The 22,216-nt window shown below is 40.4% G+C and overlaps 1 protein-coding gene across 1 annotated transcript in view; it reads left to right on the top strand.

Annotated features, from left to right (window-relative positions):
* The window catches only part of EAF1 (ELL associated factor 1), a 23,906-nt gene extending 3,637 nt beyond the window's left edge, over positions 1-20,269 (top strand). The window contains exons 2-6 of the mRNA XM_068404846.1: positions 438-532; positions 3,758-3,894; positions 6,494-6,660; positions 13,924-14,154; positions 16,231-20,269. Of these exons, the coding sequence (XP_068260947.1) occupies positions 438-532; positions 3,758-3,894; positions 6,494-6,660; positions 13,924-14,154; positions 16,231-16,277 (677 nt within the window). The 3' untranslated portion in view covers positions 16,278-20,269. The remainder of the gene's footprint in view (positions 1-437; positions 533-3,757; positions 3,895-6,493; positions 6,661-13,923; positions 14,155-16,230) is intronic.
* The last annotated feature ends 1,947 nt before the right edge of the window (positions 20,270-22,216 follow it).

Below are 22,216 nucleotides of genomic sequence, written 5' to 3' on the forward strand. Positions count from 1 at the left end.
TAAGGCTAAATGAGTTGGTGTCACTAAATTGGTCTTTGTCACAGAGAGAGAATCCTCAGGTTTGGAGTTGGCAGGAGCCACGCAGAGCGCTGGGTCTTGAAGTTGATGCTCTTCTGAGATGCGTGGTACAGTTTTACACTTGCCTGCAAAATTAAGTGTCACTCAAAGCCTGGGGTTTGGAGAAGTCTGTTTTTGGTCTGCAAACACAAGGTCTAGAACCTTATTTCCATTTTAAAAGAAAGTTTAGCATCTGGTACCATCATATGACTGGGGCACTGAGCGTAGACACATATTGGTGCATTATCCCACCCCTGCTGTAAACACTGGCGTGTATTTTGGCATTCCCTATAGTCACAGTAAATGTGCGGTGACTCTTTGCAGGGCAGGATGACACTTCTGAAGACTCTAAATGTAATCGCAATTGTTTTCCTCTTTAGATGATTTTAAGCCAGCATCAATTGATACATCTTGTGAGGGGGACCTCCAAGTTGGTAAAGGAGATGACGTAACGATCACTTTGCCACATATTCCAGTAAGTTTGTTATATATATTTCCTTGTTTATTCTCCAGCAAATTTGCAATGTAGTTACAGTCTAATGTAAGTGTAATTTTCACTTTCATCTTTGTTAATATAAGTGGGTTCAATATTTGAGCAGCCAGACTTGTAGTCTGTTACCTTAGGAAAGGACTGCACAATTGGATCTTTGTAAAGCGTTGTGTTTATAAGATTGCAGTCTGTCCTTTACTTTTGATTCCTTCCTTCCTAGTCTTCTTGAATAACAAGATGACTTTTACTGTTAGCTGAAGCTCTATATCTGGTTTCCATCTGGTTTTAGTGCTATGGCTTAATGAAGAAAGGCAGAGTAATTTGGGCTGTAGTCAAGGTTTGATGTTCAGGAGCCACAGGTAGGCCTGTAAGCATATTCTTCCCATTACTAAAACATGTACAGGTAGCATAGAGGGTTCCCTGCCTTTAGCTTTGTCAGTGGAGGCGGGGCGGGGATGATTCTGGTGTGTGGCAATGAAGTGGTTTCCCATCCACTTCCTCCTCAAATTATGCTATAAACATCTACTGTGTGAGGATGATGGTCAAACAGCAATAAAACAAGTGATCAAACTGTTTATAGGTGCAGCTGTTTTGTAATTGATGGTTCAGTGGTTTCCTTACCAAAACAAAAGAAAGTGCTTGCATGCTGGAGCTGGATTTGTTTATTAGCTGAAGCTAATGCTGTGTGTCAAGCCAATAAACCAGAATTCACAGACATGGATGAGTTTGGTGTTTGCAGAGGGGCACCAGTCAGTTTGGAAACTGTGTGTCAGATCCTTTTGGTATTGTTTATTCTAGTACGTTGGTGTTTTTAATTGGTAGGTGATGGTACTGTGATAATTCTCACTGAATGAGGCTTTAGCCTGCTTCCCCTGCTCCTGTTTTTCATGTGGCTTTGTTCACCTTTAGTGCTGCAGGAGGTCACATACTGGCTTTTGTCCATAAAAATGATGAACGTGGTAGTGCTATTTGAGAGCAGGTTAACAATGCAATTAATAGCAGTGGCATTCATCTTGGATTGACTGGGAACAGTGTTGTTCATTCATCTTCTGTGATGAACAACATCACTGGTAATGTCCCTTTCCGAATCTCTGTACTGGTGAGTTTAATTTGATTGTCTTCCCATGAGTATGAACAGCTTTAAGCTTATAGTATGCTTCGGAGGCTTAAGCAGCTAACTGCACTGAATGCAGCCACTGTGTGTATGTTGTTCCAAGGCAGTGCTGCCTGTGTTCTGGAGAGAGAGACGGAGAACACTGAGCATACTGGAAAAGAGTGAGAAGTTTTGAGATTATTTCATCCTGACAAGATTTACTGAATTTATTGGATCCTGCTTTGGTTCGCAGTTGCCCAACAACTGGATAGGATTCAGATTCTAAGTTGTTTTTTGAAATTGCCTGGTCCCTGAGGATATCTCTGGTAATTTGTTCAGTGGAGGTATTTTGGTGTCCTTTGCTGCTTGGATAAATTGAAGTACTATTTCTACATGTGGATTTAGTGGCTTTAATATTTGATAAACAGGCTTGGTTGGGGAACGAAGAATTTCTGTTTGTCAAAAAACCTTCACACATGAAAACAAATTGATTAAATGTCACCTGTTTCACCTACCTCCTTCTTCTATCCTGTACTCAGCAGAATCTGTAAGCCAGTGTTATTTAGGCACTAACATATAATCTAAACATTTAATCTTAGGTAGAAGGGTGGGACTGTTAATTTGCTTAAGCAAGGTTCCATTTCTGCTTATTTTTTTTTAGCCAAAATCAGAATCTTTCCTGGGTTAGGAGGCTTCTGGGTAGCAGAATGGTGGCAACAAACTTTGATCAATTTTCATTAAGTTTGTGCTTTACACATTTCCTGGCTTAGTTGTCAACAGCAAGCAAGATTTGACTTTCAGCTTGCTTTTTATTCTCTTAAATGTTGCTTTCTTCTCTTAAATGTAGGAATGATAAAAATGTAACATGCCTTTGAAGACTAAACTTTCTTGAGACATCTTTTCTGAATCCTATCTTTATCTCTTATTGTGTCTTTGCTGGGAGCTCAGATTTTTCACCAGTACTGTTCCAAAGCCATTTAAAATTCAAACATATTCTGTTTATTAGCAATATGGAGAATAGGAGTTGCATTCTGAGTGGTTAAAATATGATAATTTTTGCTACTTGGAATAAAATGTAGAGGAGTACATTTTTTCCTTTTCTCCTTGATTTTGGTTGCTTTCCTACAGCATGTGCAAAGGTGCACATGAATAAACTTTTTTAAAAAAATGTCTTTTGTGCAGTAGCTATACATTACAGAGAAGTCTGAGAAGGTTTTGTAGCTGAGAACATACTTCTGTATATCCCCTTTGAGTAAATGTCCTTTTTTGACATGGCCAGGTGTGTGTCCATGCTGATATGTGGAGATAGACCATAGATTCTGCCTCCTGTCACCCCAAACCTAGGTGTATGAGCCAGCCTGAGCATAATCTCAGCCGTATCAGCTAGCCAGCGCGCACCACCACATGAGTTTGTCTTTACTGCTTCGCAGTCTAAGCCATTAGACTTTTATGGCTCTATGCAGCATTGTGTGGACTTGAGTACTTTCTGGAAGGCATCAAAATACCCCATTTGCTTTTGAGAAGACATTTCTGTATAATTGCATGGCATCTACTTGCTAGTCTGACTTTGAAGAAGGCAGCTGTTCTTACAAAGTTTGTGACAGCTGTTTGTAATCCACTGTGAAAATACTGCGCTTTTTTTGATAGATAGAATACAAAGCAGTTTAAATTATTTTTCAATTGACCACGTATTTCTTTAGGCAACAGTTCTGCTACAGGAATAATTAGAACTTTATTTCTTATCCAAACCCAGGATTTCTAGAGTAGAAATGTCAAGAAGATTTCTGACACTTGTCAGAGCCAGCTGTGCAAATTTAGTTATGTTACCATTTTGGGAATGAGAACTGTAAATAATGGCAACCACGGCGAAGATGTTTTGTCACTGCAGAGACACTTAAAATGATGAAAGGCATAATATTGCTATGAGGAAACGTCTGATTTACTGCGTATTAACTGTATTTTTCCTTTTTCATGAATGAACATTTTCTGTAGGAACTAAACATTAACTGCTTAGCCTCTTGGTCAGAAAAATATGTGTATTCATTTCTCTTAGTGTTTGTAAACTTTTGGGTAGGGGAATATAACCAAAAAAATGTGTGCTCTTTCTTTGATACCAGGGTTCAACTCCACCAATGACTGTGTTTAAAGGAAATAAAAGGCCATATCAGAAGGACTGTGTGCTTATTATCAATCATGATACTGGGGAATATGTGCTGGAAAAGCTTAGTAGCAACATTCAAGTCAAGAAAACAAGGTAAAGCTGGGGACAGGGCTGTTGATAGGATTAATTCTTGCTGAAGTTTGTTCTTCAGACTTGTCTTTTAAACCAGAACTCAGTTTTCTTTTATTTTGTAGTGATGTTTAATTACTAAGCCTTATGGGCTTTACATGGCCAATTATCTTGCCTAAAAATGCAAATAGCAGTGTGAATCCAAGAGTAAAGAATTTGTAAATACTCCACTGCTGAAAGGACATAATTATAGTTTGCAATGAAACACTTCTGATGATTTGAAGCTTTGGAAACTGGCTAAAGGATGAGACGTGTTTCAGGAATCTCTACTTAACTGAAAAAGACCATGGAAATGTTAGGCTGTCAAAAGGATTGTTGGACTTTCTAGGTTTGTTCCCTACAGCTTCCTGTAGGAGTCATGGTGATTTAATAATATACTCTTAAGGAACAAGAAACACTTCTCCTTGTATTGGGTCAGTGATATACATAAAGTGGAACACAAATCCAATGCCTCCAGCTGGGGCAGGGAGGAGAGAAAACTGTAGAAATAATGGTTGTGAGATTTTGCCTAGAAGAATTGCTGAGGCCAGAAATCCTCTCTGACCCAATATTCTTAACTTCGCTGCTCAAATGCTACAGCGTTTGTGTGCAGTTGGAACATTTTTAGTAGTCGTGCTGCTCTGCAAGTACCTGAAGTCTGGATCATGTTCTTTCAGCATCAGTGGACCACAGGTTATTGAGATCTAAACAGAAAGCAGTTACTCGAATGTCTTGTGAAGAAGAAACTCTTAAATAATTTTACAAGTTTTACATTTAAAAAAAAAAAGAAAAACACTTTATTGCAGTGTTTATTGTAGAACTTCTAGCTGCTAAAACTACTAGAAATGTGGTTGCAGCTCATCAGCAGTTGGCTGCAAGTTTACCAAGAGCACCTTGAGTTCAAGCTAAGTGTACTGTAACACTCTTCTGAATCGGTGATGTGAAAACTCATCCACGTGGCATTCATCTTGTCCAGCGGATATGAGCGTGTCATAGATGAGATTTGAATTCCTAATTTAAGTTCTGCTGGACTTTGTCCAGGTGAAGCTTAAGTCAGAAAGGAGCAAAGAAGTGCAAGGAGGGCTTTGATTCAGTGAGGTGTTTGAATCCACTGAGTTTTGGCTCTGGTGAGGTGAAAAATATTTCAACTTTTCTCAAGCAGAGGCAGGGTAGTAAAAAATTGAGGATCCCTGTTTTGAGGAATAGTGCTTTGCAAAGTCATTCAGTTTTCTAGATCAGAAGTGTCTTTTTTTTTTTATGGCTACTTTGATCTTTAATGACCTGTTGACACTCTGTGGGAGCAGAGTTTTTAGTGTTGACATCTGGATGACATTTGCAGGGGTTAATTGCACTTATTCTACATAAAACCTTCTGTAGTTCCAAGAGCATAATTAATACTGGAAACAGTCTTTTGCTTTTAACTTTCACGTGATAAAGTGAGTGTATTCCCAAATCTTCATTTCTATTGTAAATGACTCTATAAGCTGTATTAATGTGGTATCTATTCATCATTTCCGTGATGAATGAAGAGGTGGTTCTGTGCTTATTGTTTGAGGTTGCATCTACAATTCAATGGGGCATGGGGATACCAGAGTTAGTGCTAAATGTGCTAGCTCAGATACCAGAAGCAGTTTAGGTGAAGTTCCAGGAAGTTCCACGTAGGCTAGTTTAACTTGTTTCTCAGTGGGATTAGCTCACAGGCACAAAGTGTCACATTGCTGAGCTGGAACCCTGCTAGAAACTGAGCTCAAATATCCACATAAGCTGCTTCTGTGCTGCGATACATAAAGCCATACCCCCAAAGGCTTTGGTGTTATGCGATAAATACACCACTCATTTTAACCTCATTATGGTGTACCGTAGAGGGACCTGAATAAGTATTTTGTTTGGGGGTTCTTTTCTGCCAAGGATATTGACTGTCCTACAATCTGAATCAGGTCATTGATTCAGTAAAAGGAAGAAATACCTGATTTGAATTAGACAGCTAGGCATAGCATGAGTCTGGAGACTCTTTCCCACCAATGAGACAGCTTAAACTGTTTTAAGGGATAACAGGAAATGAATGAAAAACAGGAATTAAGTGCTTGCATGCTCTGTTTAGTAGTAAGAATGATTGCTCTAGTCAGGTTGACCTCTAAGAGAGTTCAGTTTGAGGTGATTTAATTGCAAGTGAGAAAATAGTTTCTTTTGCTGTGATTGTTTTAAGCAGGATTTTGTTATGAGTGGATTTGTTTTATCAGGTAGTTACTTTAAATTACTATGATTGCTTATTCTTTTTTAAAAATACAAATACTAATTGCTCAATTAAAGCCTTCATTGTTCTTCAAGTAGAGAATTTGGCACCACTGAACCACATCTTGATTTGAAAATACATTTTGTAAGGGTGTTGCAGTGTAGTTGTATATGCATATTTGCTACTGAAAGCAAGTGTTGCATACAGAAAGTGTAATTCACTATTTATCTTTATAAAACAAAGCAGAGATCTGTACAAAAGGAAATCCCAGATGATGCATTAGTACAAGGATATTGAAAAAGCGGGACACAGTTGCACAGTACTGCTGAATATTTCTGGTTGTTTTTTCAGAGCGGAGGGCAGCAGTAAGATCCAAGCCCGACTAGAACAACAGTCTGCCCGAGCATCTCAGCCTCCTTCACAGTTCAGAGCCCCAACCAAGCCAGCAGTTGGACCTAAAACTTCTCCTTTGAAAGATAATCCTTCACCTGAGCCTCAGCTGGATGACATTAAGAGAGGTAAAGAAGGGTTTGTAGTTTCCTGAGTTTTGGTTGGTTTTGTCTTTCTTCTTTATAATTAAAAAAACTGTGACTGTGCAATTTATAAAAACATATTAGAATGTTCAGGGATTAAAAGATGGTACTTGACGGCTGGTTTGTCATCTTATATCTCATTTTAAGGGATCTTAGTGAATTATTTATTCTCTTTTGCCAGCATAGATATTTCTCTGGCATGAGAGAACTTCCTCTTTGTGGATAATTTTCTCTTTTCCATACTATTTCTCTGTTCTGAAAAGATGACAAAATAAATGTGAATTCAGAAACCTGCAGCTGAGTGCTAGATGAGTTGAATGGGTATCTTAGGCAACGACGACAACAACAACAAAAGCTAATGGTCCAAGATCTAGTTATGCAATCAAGTAACTTGGATGAAAGTTATTCCTGCACTGAGTAAGGTTGGAGCCATTTGCCGGTGGGATGGAAGGGCTGGGTGGCCGTGTCCCCATCACAAGACATGGAGTTTGTGCCATGTCAAGCAGTGCTAGTAGGGGAGGGATGAGAGAGTGAACAACCCTGCAGCTTCCCCTTTACCACAACCACTCCTCTGCAGCTTTGATCACATCTGCCATACAATTGCTATACTTACTATTAAAATACCTTGACAGGATGACTGGCTCAACTCAGTCTCCTGCTCAAGTAACGCTGTGGGCAGGGTGCACTTTCTTTGCCCATGTCCTTCCTTTCATACTGGTGTGATATCTGGTTTTGCTGTGGGTAATACAGTCAGAATGAGGAAGATTTAAATTTAAAGTTTTTATTTGTTTCTGTTGTGTTTCTTGTCTGGCACCAGAGGCAATTTTATTTGAGATTGTTCTTTCTGTCTAGTTTTTTTTTTTACCCTGGGTCTCTTTTTCTTTCTCTTTTTTTCTCTGTCCCATATAGCTATTTTTGCCTGTAGACTTAGGGTATGTTAATTGCCCAGACTATGCTAATTACTTAGCAGGGTATTTTTTCAGTTCGTGGTGATCACTAGGTGACATTTTTACTGCTAAGCTATCTGTGTGGTTGCATAGGCACTGACTGGTCTCACTCTTTCGCAGCGGTAGTATTTTCACTACCTGGATGCCAGTCAGCAGACAGAATCAATGTCTGAGAGTCTGTTAGCTACAGTTCCCTTAGCTGCATTGCCATTTTTATTTTCTGTGTAATAGGTAAGGAGAAAGATAACAGGTGATACATTAATTTTAAAATTTAATCAGTTGTGAATTTTAAATGTCTTTTCTTGTGGTGTGTAATAAAGTTACTTAACCATTGGGGCACTCTTTTGTATATGTACAGCAATTTGTAAAGGTCATGTTATAGTAAAATAATTACATTTGTCTAGTGTGACATTTATTCTACAAAGACCATTTTCTAATGGTCTAAAATACAAGTCACCTTGTTTAGAACTTAGTAATTTTTTTGCCACCTGATCGTCTTTCATTAGAAAGTACCTCAAAATAAATAACCTGTAGAGTTTTGTTTCCAAAATCAAGCAAAAGAACACCTGGCTTGTACTAAAAATAGGACTTCAAGTTGGTGTTTTATAGAGACAGTCATTCAAGGCCCAAAAAGAGAGAGCGTGAATACCTGGGCAGGACTTTTTGTGCTTACAGTATATGCTCTTTATAACTTTTTTCCAGCATTGATTATCTGAAGCGTCAGCATTACTACACAATTTATGTCATAAGAACCTACTTGGGAAAGGTAGAGCTAAATGGCACCATCATACAATGAAAATAATTAATAAAACTTAACTGTAGAAGCCGTGAGAGAGTCTTCAGTCCTACTGTCTTCCCCTAATGTGTCTTTTTATGAACAAAGACTTGTAAGTTCTGAGGAGACTGTGTTCTTTCCATTCAAGCAGTAGCTCTCTTTTTGGGTGAAGTACACCCTTTGTACAAAAGAAAGATAAACATAAAGCTGAAGTTCTGTGTTTTTTCTTTAGTGGACACAGCACAGAACTTAAAATCTCCAAGGGAGGTGGTTGAAAGCATCTCTGGCGCTATGACGCTCTTGCTCACAGTATGCCCTGCTTAAGGGTGTGGTAAGACACACAGCCCTCGTGATGTTTAACAATAGCTTTAAGGTAACCTCAGTACAGGTTTCTGCTTTCCCCCGGTACCCTCAGCTGTGCATTCCTGTAGCTCCCCTTACAGATGAGCTGGGAAACGAACTTTCAGGTAGGTCAGTTCTCTGTCCCATGACACAGCTGTCCAAACAACAGTGCCTAAGGACAGAGTCAGAGCATGTGGGAGTTGAACCAGTCCTTTCAGTCATGCAGAGAGGCCTTTGGGAGGCTGTGTCTAGGGTCCTGCACCAGAGGAATCTTTTCCCCTGCAAGCCTTTATGTTGTCCTCCTGCCTGAAGGGAGCAAAAGAGAAAGTAGGAGCTGCTTCTTTTGAATACTCGGCTACATCTGATAACATTTCATTAAGCGGTAAACATTTGCACACATATACCACAATACAGCCATTTATGTGCATAAAATAATCAGCACTTATCAGACATATTTGACCACAACAGAAACATTTTTAATAACATTGACATAACTACAGCATGCTGTACTTGAAAAAAAAAAAACCACAGAAACATATTTCTGGTTTGGAGACTGTAAATTCAGTGCTTAAAAATCTGAGCATATCTTGTTTACCTAAAAATGCAGCTGTAGTCTCTAAGGATTATGCCATAGGACTGTGTGTGTCTCTCAAGAACATCTCAATCAATTTTTTTGCACTTCAGTGTAAAAAACTGCCTCTTCTAGCAGCAGTCTCTTCATACTCAAAGTGCCAGTATCAAGTTGATTTCTCTCCACCTTGCATACCATTATTAAGTGAGCATTCTGCTGTGGGCATACAACCTTATCCTCCCTAAAGCTGAATTACTTTATTTCCAAAAGTCCTTGGCATTCTCGCAGCACAAGGTTAGGGCTTTAGTTAAAAAAATTCTGCATGGCCTATTGGAATTGAGAGAAGAAGTAATGATTATGGAAAGAAATTAGGGCATTTGGTACTGAATATATACAGAAGACAGCCCTGTTGAGAAAGGCTGTTCTGTTTGAATAATTATTTCTGACCTTGAATTTTTTTTACTCTAAAAACTGCATTGACTGCCAGTATAAAACAGTAAGTCGTTTTGTTTTCTTGAAAGAAAGCCTACAGTTGTAACATGAAATGTGCAAAAGATGAGATTCCCCTAGCAATGTCAGCCTTTTCAGATGAGGTAGACTCAATTAAGGCAAGTGTTCAAAACTATACTATGTGGAAAGCTTTCTTAAAAGTAACTGCTGCACATCCTGACTCTTGTTATGTTTTAAACCTTAGAGGTGCATCAGCATGAGGCATTTGTTCTGACGGCGCAAAAAGATCTGGAAAAGGTCTGACTCTTTCATTGTTCAGCTTAGCATATATGTACACGTATACACATACGACTGTTTTGGTTGGAGGCACTGCAAGGAAATGTTTAGCCAAGGCTTCGGTACCTATAACTTCACGAAGCATGACAGGCAAATAGGAAAATGCAATATTGGACAATTTTAAAGCGGATGTGTTTTTCCTGCAAGGCTTTGGTGTCATCGTTGTCTTAGCCACCATCTTTGACCGGGTCTTGAACAAGAGTGTTTTGAACACATTTCCTTAGTGGTCGTGCTGGAGTTCTGCCTGACAGACTTTTTAGCGATGCAGCAGCCACCATAACATTAGTGAAAACAATTACTTTTTTCTCATCTGCATAGACAAGGTGTTTAGAGTTCTGGGCTCAAGGAATGAAGAGACAAGAGAGACCTGAGGGGAAGCTGACAGCCTCAGCTAACAGCTGAGGCAAAAGTTGACTAGAAGATGGGTTCAGACCAAGTTTCCACTAGTGCTCACTGTCACTGATAGCACCCTTACCTTCCCAGTCCTTGAAGCTTGTGATATTGGCACTGTTTTGCTTTCTCTGCTTGTATGCAGCATAGTGGGCCTTACCACTTCTTCCAAGGCATTCTCCCCTTCCCTCCTCATAACCAAAACTCTTTTTATGGTCTCTCAGTTTTCTGCCTCCCCATCAGAAAACCCTCACTTTCCAATCTGACACTAATCTCTAATTCTGTTTAAAATTAGCCAGGCTAATCTTCCTTTCCTATTCATCAGAGTGCATCACTTCCTTCAGTTATCTACTCACCTGCCGTATCGAGTTCAAACTCCTTGTTTATTTTTTTTTTTCCCTAGTTCTCTAGTTCTTTTCCCTTTCACCAGCAATGCCTCTTAGATCTCTTCACCATCTTCACACTGTTTTATATGCTTCTTTCTGGGCTGTCTCGGCTCATGTGACCACACTCTTCCATTTCAGCCATAGATTCTCTAGCTCTGTAAGCATATATGTGTAATTCTCAGACACTTGTCCTTTATTAGACTTGTTTATTGAATCTTTTTGCAGTATGGACTGTGGTCTATAGGTGATTGTGCTTGCTACAATCCAGAATATTCTAACAATATATTATTATTATCACTATAACTTACAACTAACAACTCTAATCGTCACTAGAGGTATGTGTGAATTTTACACCATTAAGGTAGGAAAAAAAAAATAGATCTGGACATTTTAAGGGGAAAGAACCCTTATTTCTGTTTTTACCTGTCTTTTAGCTTTCCCCTATGAATTTCTTAGCCTTGAACACTGAGAACAGTTACCATTTGAAATCCTCGATATGGGTAGGCTGAGAATAGTGACTTAGAGGTGCGCATTTGTCTGTTCATCAGACTCCATGCATGAAATGGATTTTTAAAACCTGCAAGACTGTGTTGTGAGGGAATAAGGGAGAAAGACATTACAATACAAAGTAATATCGTCTGTTGGCTTAATCATATATTCTTCCTCCTTCTCCCAGTAGTCTTATGCTATGGGGTGTATTAGAAGGGGTGTGGTTAGCAGGTCAAGAGAGGTTCTCCTCCCCCTCTACTCTGCCCTGGTGAGGCCGCATCTGGAATATTGTGTCCAGTTCTGGGCCCCTCAGTTCAAGAAGGACAGGGAACTGCTAGAGAGAGTCCAGCGCAGAGCCATGAAGATGATTAAGGGAGTGGAACATCTCCCTTATGAGGAGAGGCTGAGGGAGCTGGGTCTCTTTAGCTTAGAGAAGAGGAGACTGAGGGGTGACCTCATGAATGTTTATAAATATGTAAAGGGCAAGTGTCATGAGGATGGAGCCAGGCTCTTCTCAGTGACATCCCTTGACAGGACAAGGGGCAATGGGTGCAAGCTGGAACACAGGAGGTTCCGCATAAATATGAGGAAAAACTTCTTTACGGTGAAGGTGACCGAACACTGGAACAGGCTGCCCAGAGAGGTTGTGGAGTCTCCTTCTCTGGAGACATTCAAAACCCGCCTGGACGCGTTCCTGTGTGATATGGTCTAGGCAATCCTGCCCCAGCAGGGGGATTGGACTAGATGATCTTTCGAGGTCCCTTCCAATCCCTAACATTCTGTGATTCTGTGATTCTGTCTTTAAGATGACAGAGTAAGTTTTACCTGGCATACAAATAAAGTACAGAGAACACAGGTGGTCTAGTCAGGGATTTATATTTGGGAAGTAAATTGGAGGAACAACCTCGCTATCCTTAAGTACCCAGCTGGAATTAGTCATATGGTTGTTCCCTTTCAATATACCTTCCTTGCCTCTGATCCAATGTAACTATAGCATTTGAAATTGAGCTCTGAACTTGAAATTGAAAAATAGCAGTTTTAAAACTGGCAAAATAAAACTTAATTTTTAAAATCAATACATGCTGAGCTAGGGGAACTCTCTCCAGCAAGTCATGTGGAGGCTGAGAACTTAGCTGTTACTCTATAGTGTTAAGCAACCCAAGGAAAATGGGTCTTATTAAAAAGGGAAGAATTCCAGTTGCTCAGACTTACTCCTACAGGGGCTGAAGATAAGAAGCATTAAGATTGTGCCATTTTTACATAAAGGAAAGACTCATTTTACATGATCTGGCTATGCCATGCACAAGAAGGATGTCCCCAGCTGAGGAGCTGGGGTTCTTCTCACTCTGACACACATCTGACCTAAGGTGAATTACTCCTGGCATCAGTTCTCCATTTGTCAGGTAGAGATGATAATACCTCATCTCTCCATTCTTTCATTCTTGTCCCTTTAGCCTGTGACTTCTCCAAGGCAAGCACTGAGTCCTAACCCACAGGGTTCTAGCTAGCAGTTCTATAACTGCTAGCACAACAAAAGCCTAAATTTTGAGGGTTTCACATCCTCTGCTTAACATATGTGTGCATATTGTTCTCTCATGGAAACCTGCCTAGGTGAACTGAGTCATTAGATACTCGACTTTGTGGCTAGATACAAAAGAATTGTCCCCTAATAGTGTTTAGGCCACTTATAATTATGACAAATTTAACAATGTGGTATGATTTGGGGTGACTGACCTCAATAGCTGTTTAGTAACCAGTCGTTCAGCCAACGCTAGCTGTTGCTGATGCCGCTGTCACGGTACCGTCATGATATTCCAGTGTTTCTTTGCATGGGAAACCCTGAAGTGAGGTGTGTCTGACTTGAATAACTTCCCAGTTTCAGAGTAGTCTCTGTTTTTTCCTGGCTACTTGTAAGCTCCATAGCAGGTTAAGGCATTATTACCACTTGCCAACATGTGGATATTCTCATCTGCCCCACTGCAAAGTTATCTGATGTCATCTGTCTGCTTCTGAAGTTTGTTTAAAATGAGTTGGGTGACTTTGCGCTGGTGCAGTTTCATACATTATCTGAAGTCAAGGCAGTTTCTGTTGTGATCATGTGCCTATGCTCCCCTCGCCTTTTTGTGTTTTCCAAAAGCCTAAATGTCACTGACATCTACCAATTTAGATTCCTTCGCGTTAAGATGATTTTAAAAAATGGGCTGGCTGTTGGCCTGTAAAACTCTGTCAGGAAATGTACTTACTTTGTATGTAGAGCATATAATCTGTTGAAAATAATGAAGCAGGAAGTGCTTTCGGGAATGTAAGGTATATAAATAACAATAATGGCAGTGAAGGTTTCATGAGACTAACCTATGCTGTTGCTTCTTTAAATTTAGCTACAACAACTAAGTAAAAAAGTTTTCAGAATTTTTTGGTTTCCTTCCTGTCTGTCTCTTTCATGTGAGATATTTTAATGTGATAAATTATACTTGACAAAACTGTTGCATTTTCACATTCTTTTCCAAAATTCCATGGGGCCCTGTTTATGGTTTCAACCAGAAGAATGTCCTTTTATTTCAGAGCTGAGAGCAGAGGTTGAAATTATTGAGCAGATGAGCAGCAGCAGTGGAAGCAGCTCATCGGATTCAGAAAGCTCATCTGGGAGTGAAGATGAAAGCTCTAGCAGTGAGGGGGAAGAGCCAGCACATGTTTCCCCTTCCCAGCCACCGCACCAGCAGTATAACAACAGGAATGCTGTTGCTAACGGCACCAGCAGGCCACAAGGAAGCAATCAGCTCATGAACACACTCCGTAAGTAAAGGCTTGTGTTTTATCACTGTGGGAAGCTGCTTGAGACCACTCATTTTCTTAGCATGTTAGGCTATCTCCCTGAAGTGCAGTTTGCCAAATAGTAATCCCAGGGAGTTGCACTGGCCAAAATACGTGGGCAGGTTTTTTGAACAGAAGGCTGAGACCTGTCTGAAGGTGTGGAGATTTCTTTAGTTTGGTCTAGACTCTGTGGGCATCAGTGCAATGGCCCCCAATGACCATGCTAAGCCTTGATTCAGGCCTCCAGGTGGAAGGAGTGGGTAGCAAAGCATCAGTGCAGGAGGATCTGGTACACTGGAGGATGGGAATTATTTTAATGTGAAAATACAGATTAGACATAAATAGTGGGGTTGTGACATGTGTGTTAAAGGTCTGTGAAGAATTGTGAATGACACAAGGCTGTCCTGTGGTCATAAATGCACAGTCTCTGTGGCCTTCCTTATTAGCTGTATTGCTTTGTCAGAGTATTTACTCTATACTGTGTTGGGCTCAGCTGCATTTTCACAAATACCACATTTTGAAGGGACATTTAAAGTGCCTTGTGAAAAGGTTAAAATATTACAGCTCCAGAGTTTACAAGCATTGAATCAATACAAACTCACTCCACTGTTTAAAAAGTGTAAAAAACATTTTTAAAGCCTAGTTTTATACCGTGAGACTCTCTCTGGGGAGATGGTGTACATCTGTGTTGCTCTTTCCTTGTGCTAGATCAGGTATATTTAGCTCAGTGTAGTTAAAATATTGCATTTACAAGAAACTAGAACTTAGTTATCATAAATTGTTCTTGGTTCCTCTAGAGGCATGCTTGTGTACATCTCTTGGCACCCACACACAGGGAACTGGTGGAGTGTAAATACAGATAAGTGTAGGGTTTCCAGCTTTGAGAAGATAAGTATGTTACACAGACAATGCTGAAAAGGCCAGCTGGAAAACTGGAGAGGCCTGTCAGTCTTCCTGTCAGTAATGAATGCCTAAGTGAAATCCAAAGTTCAACAAAGTCAGTAGGACTCTTTCCTGTTCCTGGTTGTGAGCTGCCTCCTCCCTGCTTCTCCTGGGCCTCAACAACAATACTGCACAGGTCATTTAATGTCAAGAAGCCTCTGACTCCAGGAGAATTTGGGAACTGGTAGGGTAGCTCCTTTTTTCAGGTAGTTATTTTTGCCTTTGGATTAAACATTCTTTTGCCAGGGATTAATATATCCTTGAGCATTCAGGTCACTGGTGACCATCTACACAGGGAGAATCACCCCTAACTCAAGTTCTTGTTTCATAAAAGGGGAGAGGAGATGAAGAAATCCAGGGCATAGTCATTGCATAGCTGCTTTGCAGGGGAGCGGTGTTCAGGGCAGGGCCATGGGAAAATGCTGGAAGAGCTAGGTTCTGTTACCAGAACACAAGCATGATTCTTGCCCGCTTTTATCCCCTCCATCTCACCAAATCACAAGTGTTCTGCAAAACAGGGTCTGAGACTGTAAGTTTGATCCATGTCCTGGCCGCCTCTTGTCTGATCTCTCTTTGCACTTTGGAGGGGGACCTTCACTGTCACAGCATGTGTCAGCTTAGTTCCACCAACAGCCTTGAGCTGGAATTGCTATAACATTCCTTTTGGTTTATTGACGTGTGGAGGCCTTGCCTTGTCTACCAAAATGGCCTTAAACCAAAAAAATCTATTTTAAAAGGGTTGAAAAAGCCAGGGAATTCCCCAGTGCCTTGTCCCAGAGCCATATACGGGAGCTTGGTTGGGTGGAGGCTGTGGAATGCCTTCAGAAGCGTGGGGAGTGCTGTTCTCCCACCAGGGAGCAGCTTTGGTGGCTGTGGAGCCAAGGATGCTCACTTTGGCCTCCATCCAACTGTGTATTAGCCCCATGCAGCTCTTAATGTTCTTGGGCATGGGGAAGAGCAGTTCCGTTCAATGACAGATGATGTTTGCATTCATTTCTTGTGTTATTCTTATTTAAATCTTCCAGTGTAAATGTGACTGTTCTATGGGTTGACTGCCATGAAATGTGAATTAACGCCTATCCGCTTGTTGTGTTTTGTTGTTTTTTGTTTATGTAGGAAATGACTTGCAGCTGAGTGAGTCTGGGAGCGACAGTGATGACTAGAGGCTGAGCTTTTGCTGTTTCTGTTACATATACATGAAGAACTAATTTACCTTGAAGTGATCATATTGCTTACGAAGAGGAACTGGAACAGATAGTTCCATGTGTGGAATTTTAATAGAAGAAATGCATAGCCCTGCAAAATAGAAGATGTTGAGGGCTGTTTTACTTTGTGAATTAAGTGTATATTTTGTGTATATTCTTATTCTTTTAAAGCTTTAAATAGATATGTACAGTGGGTAAGGCAATATACGTTCCTGTGTTCCTATCCATCATCTGTAAGTTTAATGTGTAACTTTATGATGTCATCGAAAAATTTCTTGTTTGTAGAAGATATTCAGCCCATCATGACTTCGTGGGGGACTTTTGTATATAGGGTGAGCATGAGCCAACAATGAGTTTAAAAAAAAAACCCAAACATGCAGGAGCTAGTGTGTGCACTGAAGTGGGACTGTCATGAATTAAGTTTCAATGCTAAGTTGATTTCTTTGGTTTGGGACTTTTCTAGTGTCTTTTTATTGCTATTTATGGTTAATATTAATATATATTAATGAACTGACTTTTGAACAGTTGGAAAAGAGGAATCATAAAACCGTGTTCGTTACAAACCTTGCTGCACCAGTGCCTTATAAGCAGGTTTTTTAAACAGAGCTTCAATTCCTACCACATTTCCTATAGGGAGCAATACTGCAACCTCTTCAGGTTGCTTTTGCAGACAAGAACTGTATTTCACATACAGCCAACTGTACTCTGAGGGTAGTTACTCTAGCAAGATAAAGGATATAGATCAGTGACCTGAACACATCCAAATAAGAACCAGATCAGCATTTTCTTGTGCAACTGAAGTGTCTCATTTAACCTAGAAATTCAGACCTAATCTTCAGAAATATTTAGGAGCCCGATTACTAGTGAAATTGCAACATCACAAATACAAGGTATTGGACTTAGTGAAATTGTAAGACCAGAGTTCTGTTGGCAGTTTCCTAGAGAATGCAGAAAGAAGAGATGACTAAACAATTGTGAAACAGCGGAAGTCTCTCTTCCACCACAGTTGTCCAGGTAGACTTTAGTTTGTGTTGTTTGTTGGACGGGATCTCTGTGCGTGGCAGGATTATACAGAACATGAAATATTTGCCTAGGGTGAAATTCACCCGTTTAAGGGGGTTTAAAGGGTACTTATTTGGATTATCATTAACTTTTTTTGCTCGCGTGGAAAATGAGTGCCACAGGCAGCCTCTTACAGCTTGAACATCAGACTGACTTTTTGAAACCAAAATTCAACTGACATAGGACAAGTGACGCTGTAGTTGTCGCTGTAATCCAGGGGAATGGGAAGCTGAATTGGATGCCTCTCCATTTTTAAGTGTCTGCTTCTCACTGTGTTTATCTGTTAGCGTTTTAACTCCTGTTTGTTTACTGAGCTCTTTCCTTTTTTTTTTTTTAAGGTGTTGAAGAGCAAGGGGACATTTGAAGGGAGATTGTATTAAATGGTTTATTTTTTTGCATTAGATACATATTTAGGCATATTTTTGCATTATTGTACATACATTTAAAAATGCTTGAGTTTTTTTAAAGTGTTTTATGATGTGGGTACATATTTTAACAGAAAATTATGAAATATACTTGATGTAAAGCCACAATTGCTCTCCTTTTTTTTTTTTCTTTTTTTTTTTTTTTTTTTTTCCCCTGTTCCTCCTCCATCAGTAAAAGCGCTCTGTTCTAACCAGCTTGTACCAATTTGGGATTTTACACTTTGGTGCGGGAGATCTGCATGGTAGTTGGCAGTCTAATTAATGCTAATACTGCTCCTGACTTTTCCCCAGCTTAAGATTTGAGTAAGTAGGGAGACTTTTCTCTGATGCCATTTCCCCGTTACTGGAGCTAATGCCTGAGTTCTGTTGATATTATTTGCACTTAAATGGAAAAGCAGCAGTGCAGCATTTTCATTGCTTATCATTCACTGGCTGCTCATGCATTGTGAAATCCAGGACATGTCATAGGAAGTTTACTAATTATGTGTAAATAAAATATATGAAACTTAAGATGATAAGACAACACCAGGCTACATTGATTTGAATCACCAATTTAATTACAGTTTAGATCAGCAAGTGGGAAAGCTTCATTCAGATAATCAATTTCTGCCTTGTTTTGTATTTGTACTCTAGGTCAAGTTTCCCTGCTATCCCTCCCTAAAAGATTTCTTCCCCTCGGTGTTGATAATGAAATCGATACTTTTTCACACAACTACATACAGCTTTTAAACTGCGTTTGGCCATCCTTCGTGCCCTCTGGAGATGCGTCGTATCAAGGGTGGCCAACCTGTTGTTCGTGAGCTGTTTAGCTGCACATCCCACACCCAGACTACAGCATCTGGCTGTCCACGGGGCTGGTGAGTAACACGGTGGCCTGCAGCCCGCTCGTGGGCATAAGCAGGACAATCCCTACGTGTGTGTGACCAGCCTGTCCCCTCCCGGCCACTGGGTCCTGAGTGGCTCCTGGCATCTCCTGCCAGAGAAGCTCTCTGGGATCTCCACCTTTCCCACAGCTCTCACAGATGCATGGCACATGTTTCGTGAAGGTGAACCATATAGAGACTTCAGTAGGCAACTCATAAGATCAGAAAGGGGGGTGGCTGCCACTTTTTTTCCTTTTTCTAAATGCACGTGAGTGTGTTTTAAAGCCATTGCCAGCCTGACATTTTGATTGGGGCTCTTAAAATTTTGTGTTTCATATATTAAGAAATAGTAAAAGTTGTCTATCCATTCTTATTAGATGGTTGTTCATTTGTTCATGATTTGCGGCAAGTTTTATTCAGATTGAAATTGGAATTCAAATTACTTGCAGAAAAGCAGTTACTTAGAATTCTTTTAATTAGTTGGCAATATCTTTAACATGCTGGAGAAATAAGTTGCCTAAAATATGTTTTGATTAAACCTGGTAATGAAACAAAGTCTTCCTGATTATTCCTGGTAGGTCCTAATCCTGCGGGGTTTTAGCACTAGTGGATCTTACCATCTTATGCTCCTTTTTCCACATAAAGTAGGAACATCTTTTGTATGTCAATTAGTTTAAATGTGAATTAACAGTGCATATGGAATGCAATTGTCTGAATGAACTGAAACTAAGTAAATATTTCTTTGCGTTCATGGGAAAGCTGCCTGCTGGCTATGGCGAGGTTAGCAGTTCAGGAGAGCTCTAATTTCTGATGGTTTCTTCTGCTTAGTGACTTCATCCGTTTCAGTGGTTTGACTTTGCTTAAAACTTCAGCAGCAAACATGGCCTGCTTATGACTTTTCCCATAATTAGAATTACTCTAGGAGTAATAGTCAATAATTATTTAAATTGATTCAATTAGATTGTCCTAATTTCAACTATAGTTAGTAATTTTTTTTAATTAAAAGGTTTTGTTTCAAAAAGGACAGGTTCAGTCACCTGCTTGTCCATCTTGGACACCTTAAAGTGCGATTGCAGCAATGCCCAAGCTGGTGTTCCAAATTCCAGCCATGTGCAGAAAAGCTTCCACCCACCTCTGCCCTTGTTCCACCCTCAAGGGCTGACCAGCCCTGCGAGGAGGCACGGCTTGAGTCACTCCAGCTAAACCACAGGCACACCCACCTCGGGGCAAAACGTGTCCCAGTCCCCTGACGAGAGCCACGCGTTTGTAAGAGCGTGCAGCAGGACCCTCTCTTGTTCCACCAGAGCATCCCCTCCTGTTGTAAGTCTTGGCCGAACCGATCTTGTTGAGAATGCAGACTGATAGGAAAATGTTTGTTTTCTTCAGCGTTGCTCGGAATAGCTCAGAGCTTAACTGTGCATAGCACATCTATTTTGAAGAATCTACGCCTAAACTGATTTGCACAGTTTGCTTTATTATAGACTAGCTATGTGCCTGTTTATAGCGATGTATAGAAACAGTTCGCTGTGCAAAGCTTTATAGTCCTTTTTTTCCTTCTTCAAAGTCCATTTATTTGAATAAAAAAAAGTCCAACAATCCACACATGTCTTTGTTTTCTTTTTTTTCCTTTCGTTTTTGATTTGGAAGCTAAGAGAAATGTAGCCTGGAATTACTTGTAAGGGAGAACACTTATTTTCAGTAATTGCCTGCGTTTCATTGTTCAGTGTGTTACACGTTTCCTGCTAGCCACTCAGTCAGAGAGAGCCTGTGGAAAACACAGCTGCCAAGCCATGGGCATCTTTGATGGGATGAAGGCTTCTGCTGATAACTCTGAGGGTCTCGGGTTCCGCTCCTAACGATGAATCTTGAATCTACCTGGTTGTTTACAGTTTCTTATATGCACACAAATACATGTAATATCAAAGGAAAAAAAGCAACGCTGATGCTTGCCTTAAAAAGAAAAGCTGCGACGACTTTGGGGAATCCTTGGGACAGATGGGAATTTAAAGTAATTGATTGTTACGTATATTGTACACCCAAACCCTATTCTCAAAAGATAAGCTGATTAACGAACTAATAGTTAGTTAGCTGATAACTACCTCTGCTTTAGGTGAGAAGGGTGTGTATATAAATTGAAAGGTATCTGTTTAGCTATTCCTATTCCTACTGCTTACACTCCCTTCCTTTCTTTCTTTTGTCATTCCATCATTCCTAGCACACGAGTACTTTCTGCCACCAAAGTCCTGCAGGAATTCACAGGAAAGGAGGTGGGTGTTGAAATGTTCCAAACGCATTAGCTGTAGTCACCCTTGCTCTAAATTTATTGTAAATGACAAAGACCTCGTGAATGGACCCATCTTCCTCCTCCTCCTTGGCTTTGCCTTTACTGGGACCAAACACTGTTCCTTTGGACAGTGGACAAACAAGCGGTGAGATGTGAGAGCGTGAAATACCTCACGCAGGTACATTGAGGACGCTCTCTCGCGAAACCATGGCCTGAGCTAGCCTGACTTCATCTCACAGCATCGTTGTAAATAAAACACAAAATTCATTGCTACCGTTGTCCTGTGGGTGGGAGAAATAGAGTTTGGAGAAAAAGTGGGTTAAAATTATCTTGCTAAAGGGATTTGCACAAGGGTTTTGGTGAGATGTTTGGCCCTGATAAGTTTCCTTTAGCTATGCCAGTGATTTTTTTGTGTGCTGTGCGTAGTGGGGGAACCCCCGTCTCCCTGACTTTTTGGGCAGATACTGGTGAAGGCAGGGGCTGGAGTGAGGCTGACATTTTTGTGTGTGTGGTGTTGGGTTGTAGTTGAACCGTGTGTCTTAAAAATGGCACTGACAAGCTAAGTGAGACAACTGATGGGATATCTTGGAAGGAATCATATAGATTTGACTTGAAATCCCCCAGAATCCATAGGTTCTGGTATATCTGCCAGTGATTTTAATTCTCCTGCACTTTTGTGAAAACAGGGCTTTCTGAAGGGCAGAGTGTAAAAATGCACTAAATATCACGTTGAAGGTTTTGGATGAAAATTTTCACCTGCGTTTCTTCCCAGACAAGCTCGCTTTGTTGTAGGACTGTGCAAAAGCCTTTAAGGCACACTTGTACAGGGCCTGGTCTGAAGGAAAACATTCCCTACGTGTTGCAAGTAAGATATAATTGTCCACTTCTTTGCAACCCCAGCCAGCCTGTAAATTCTGCCATCACCCCTTCGTGACTTGGGAGTTGGCTTTTTCCTCTGTAGCTCTGATAGCTCCTTAACATTTTCTTACTGCCAGACATCATAATCGCTAACAAAAATAAACAAGCACGTGCTCAGGAAAACAGTGATCGAATACTTCAGGGAGCAGCTTGGGTTTTACCCCAGTGCTTCAAATAAGTATTGGGATTGTGATAGTCTGCTGGGATCACAGAGCCTGCGATGCTACAAGACCTGGGTGCTCATCACACGTAACAAAGGTGGCCAAAACTTTGTAAGCATATGGGACACGTACCAAAATTTTTAAATATGCCAGAACTACAGGCTGTGCCCTGTGTGTGCTGGGA

This window comes from Nyctibius grandis, chromosome 7, assembly GCF_013368605.1.
Source record: "Nyctibius grandis isolate bNycGra1 chromosome 7, bNycGra1.pri, whole genome shotgun sequence".
In the NCBI taxonomy this organism is placed as follows: domain Eukaryota; kingdom Metazoa; phylum Chordata; class Aves; order Nyctibiiformes; family Nyctibiidae; genus Nyctibius; species Nyctibius grandis.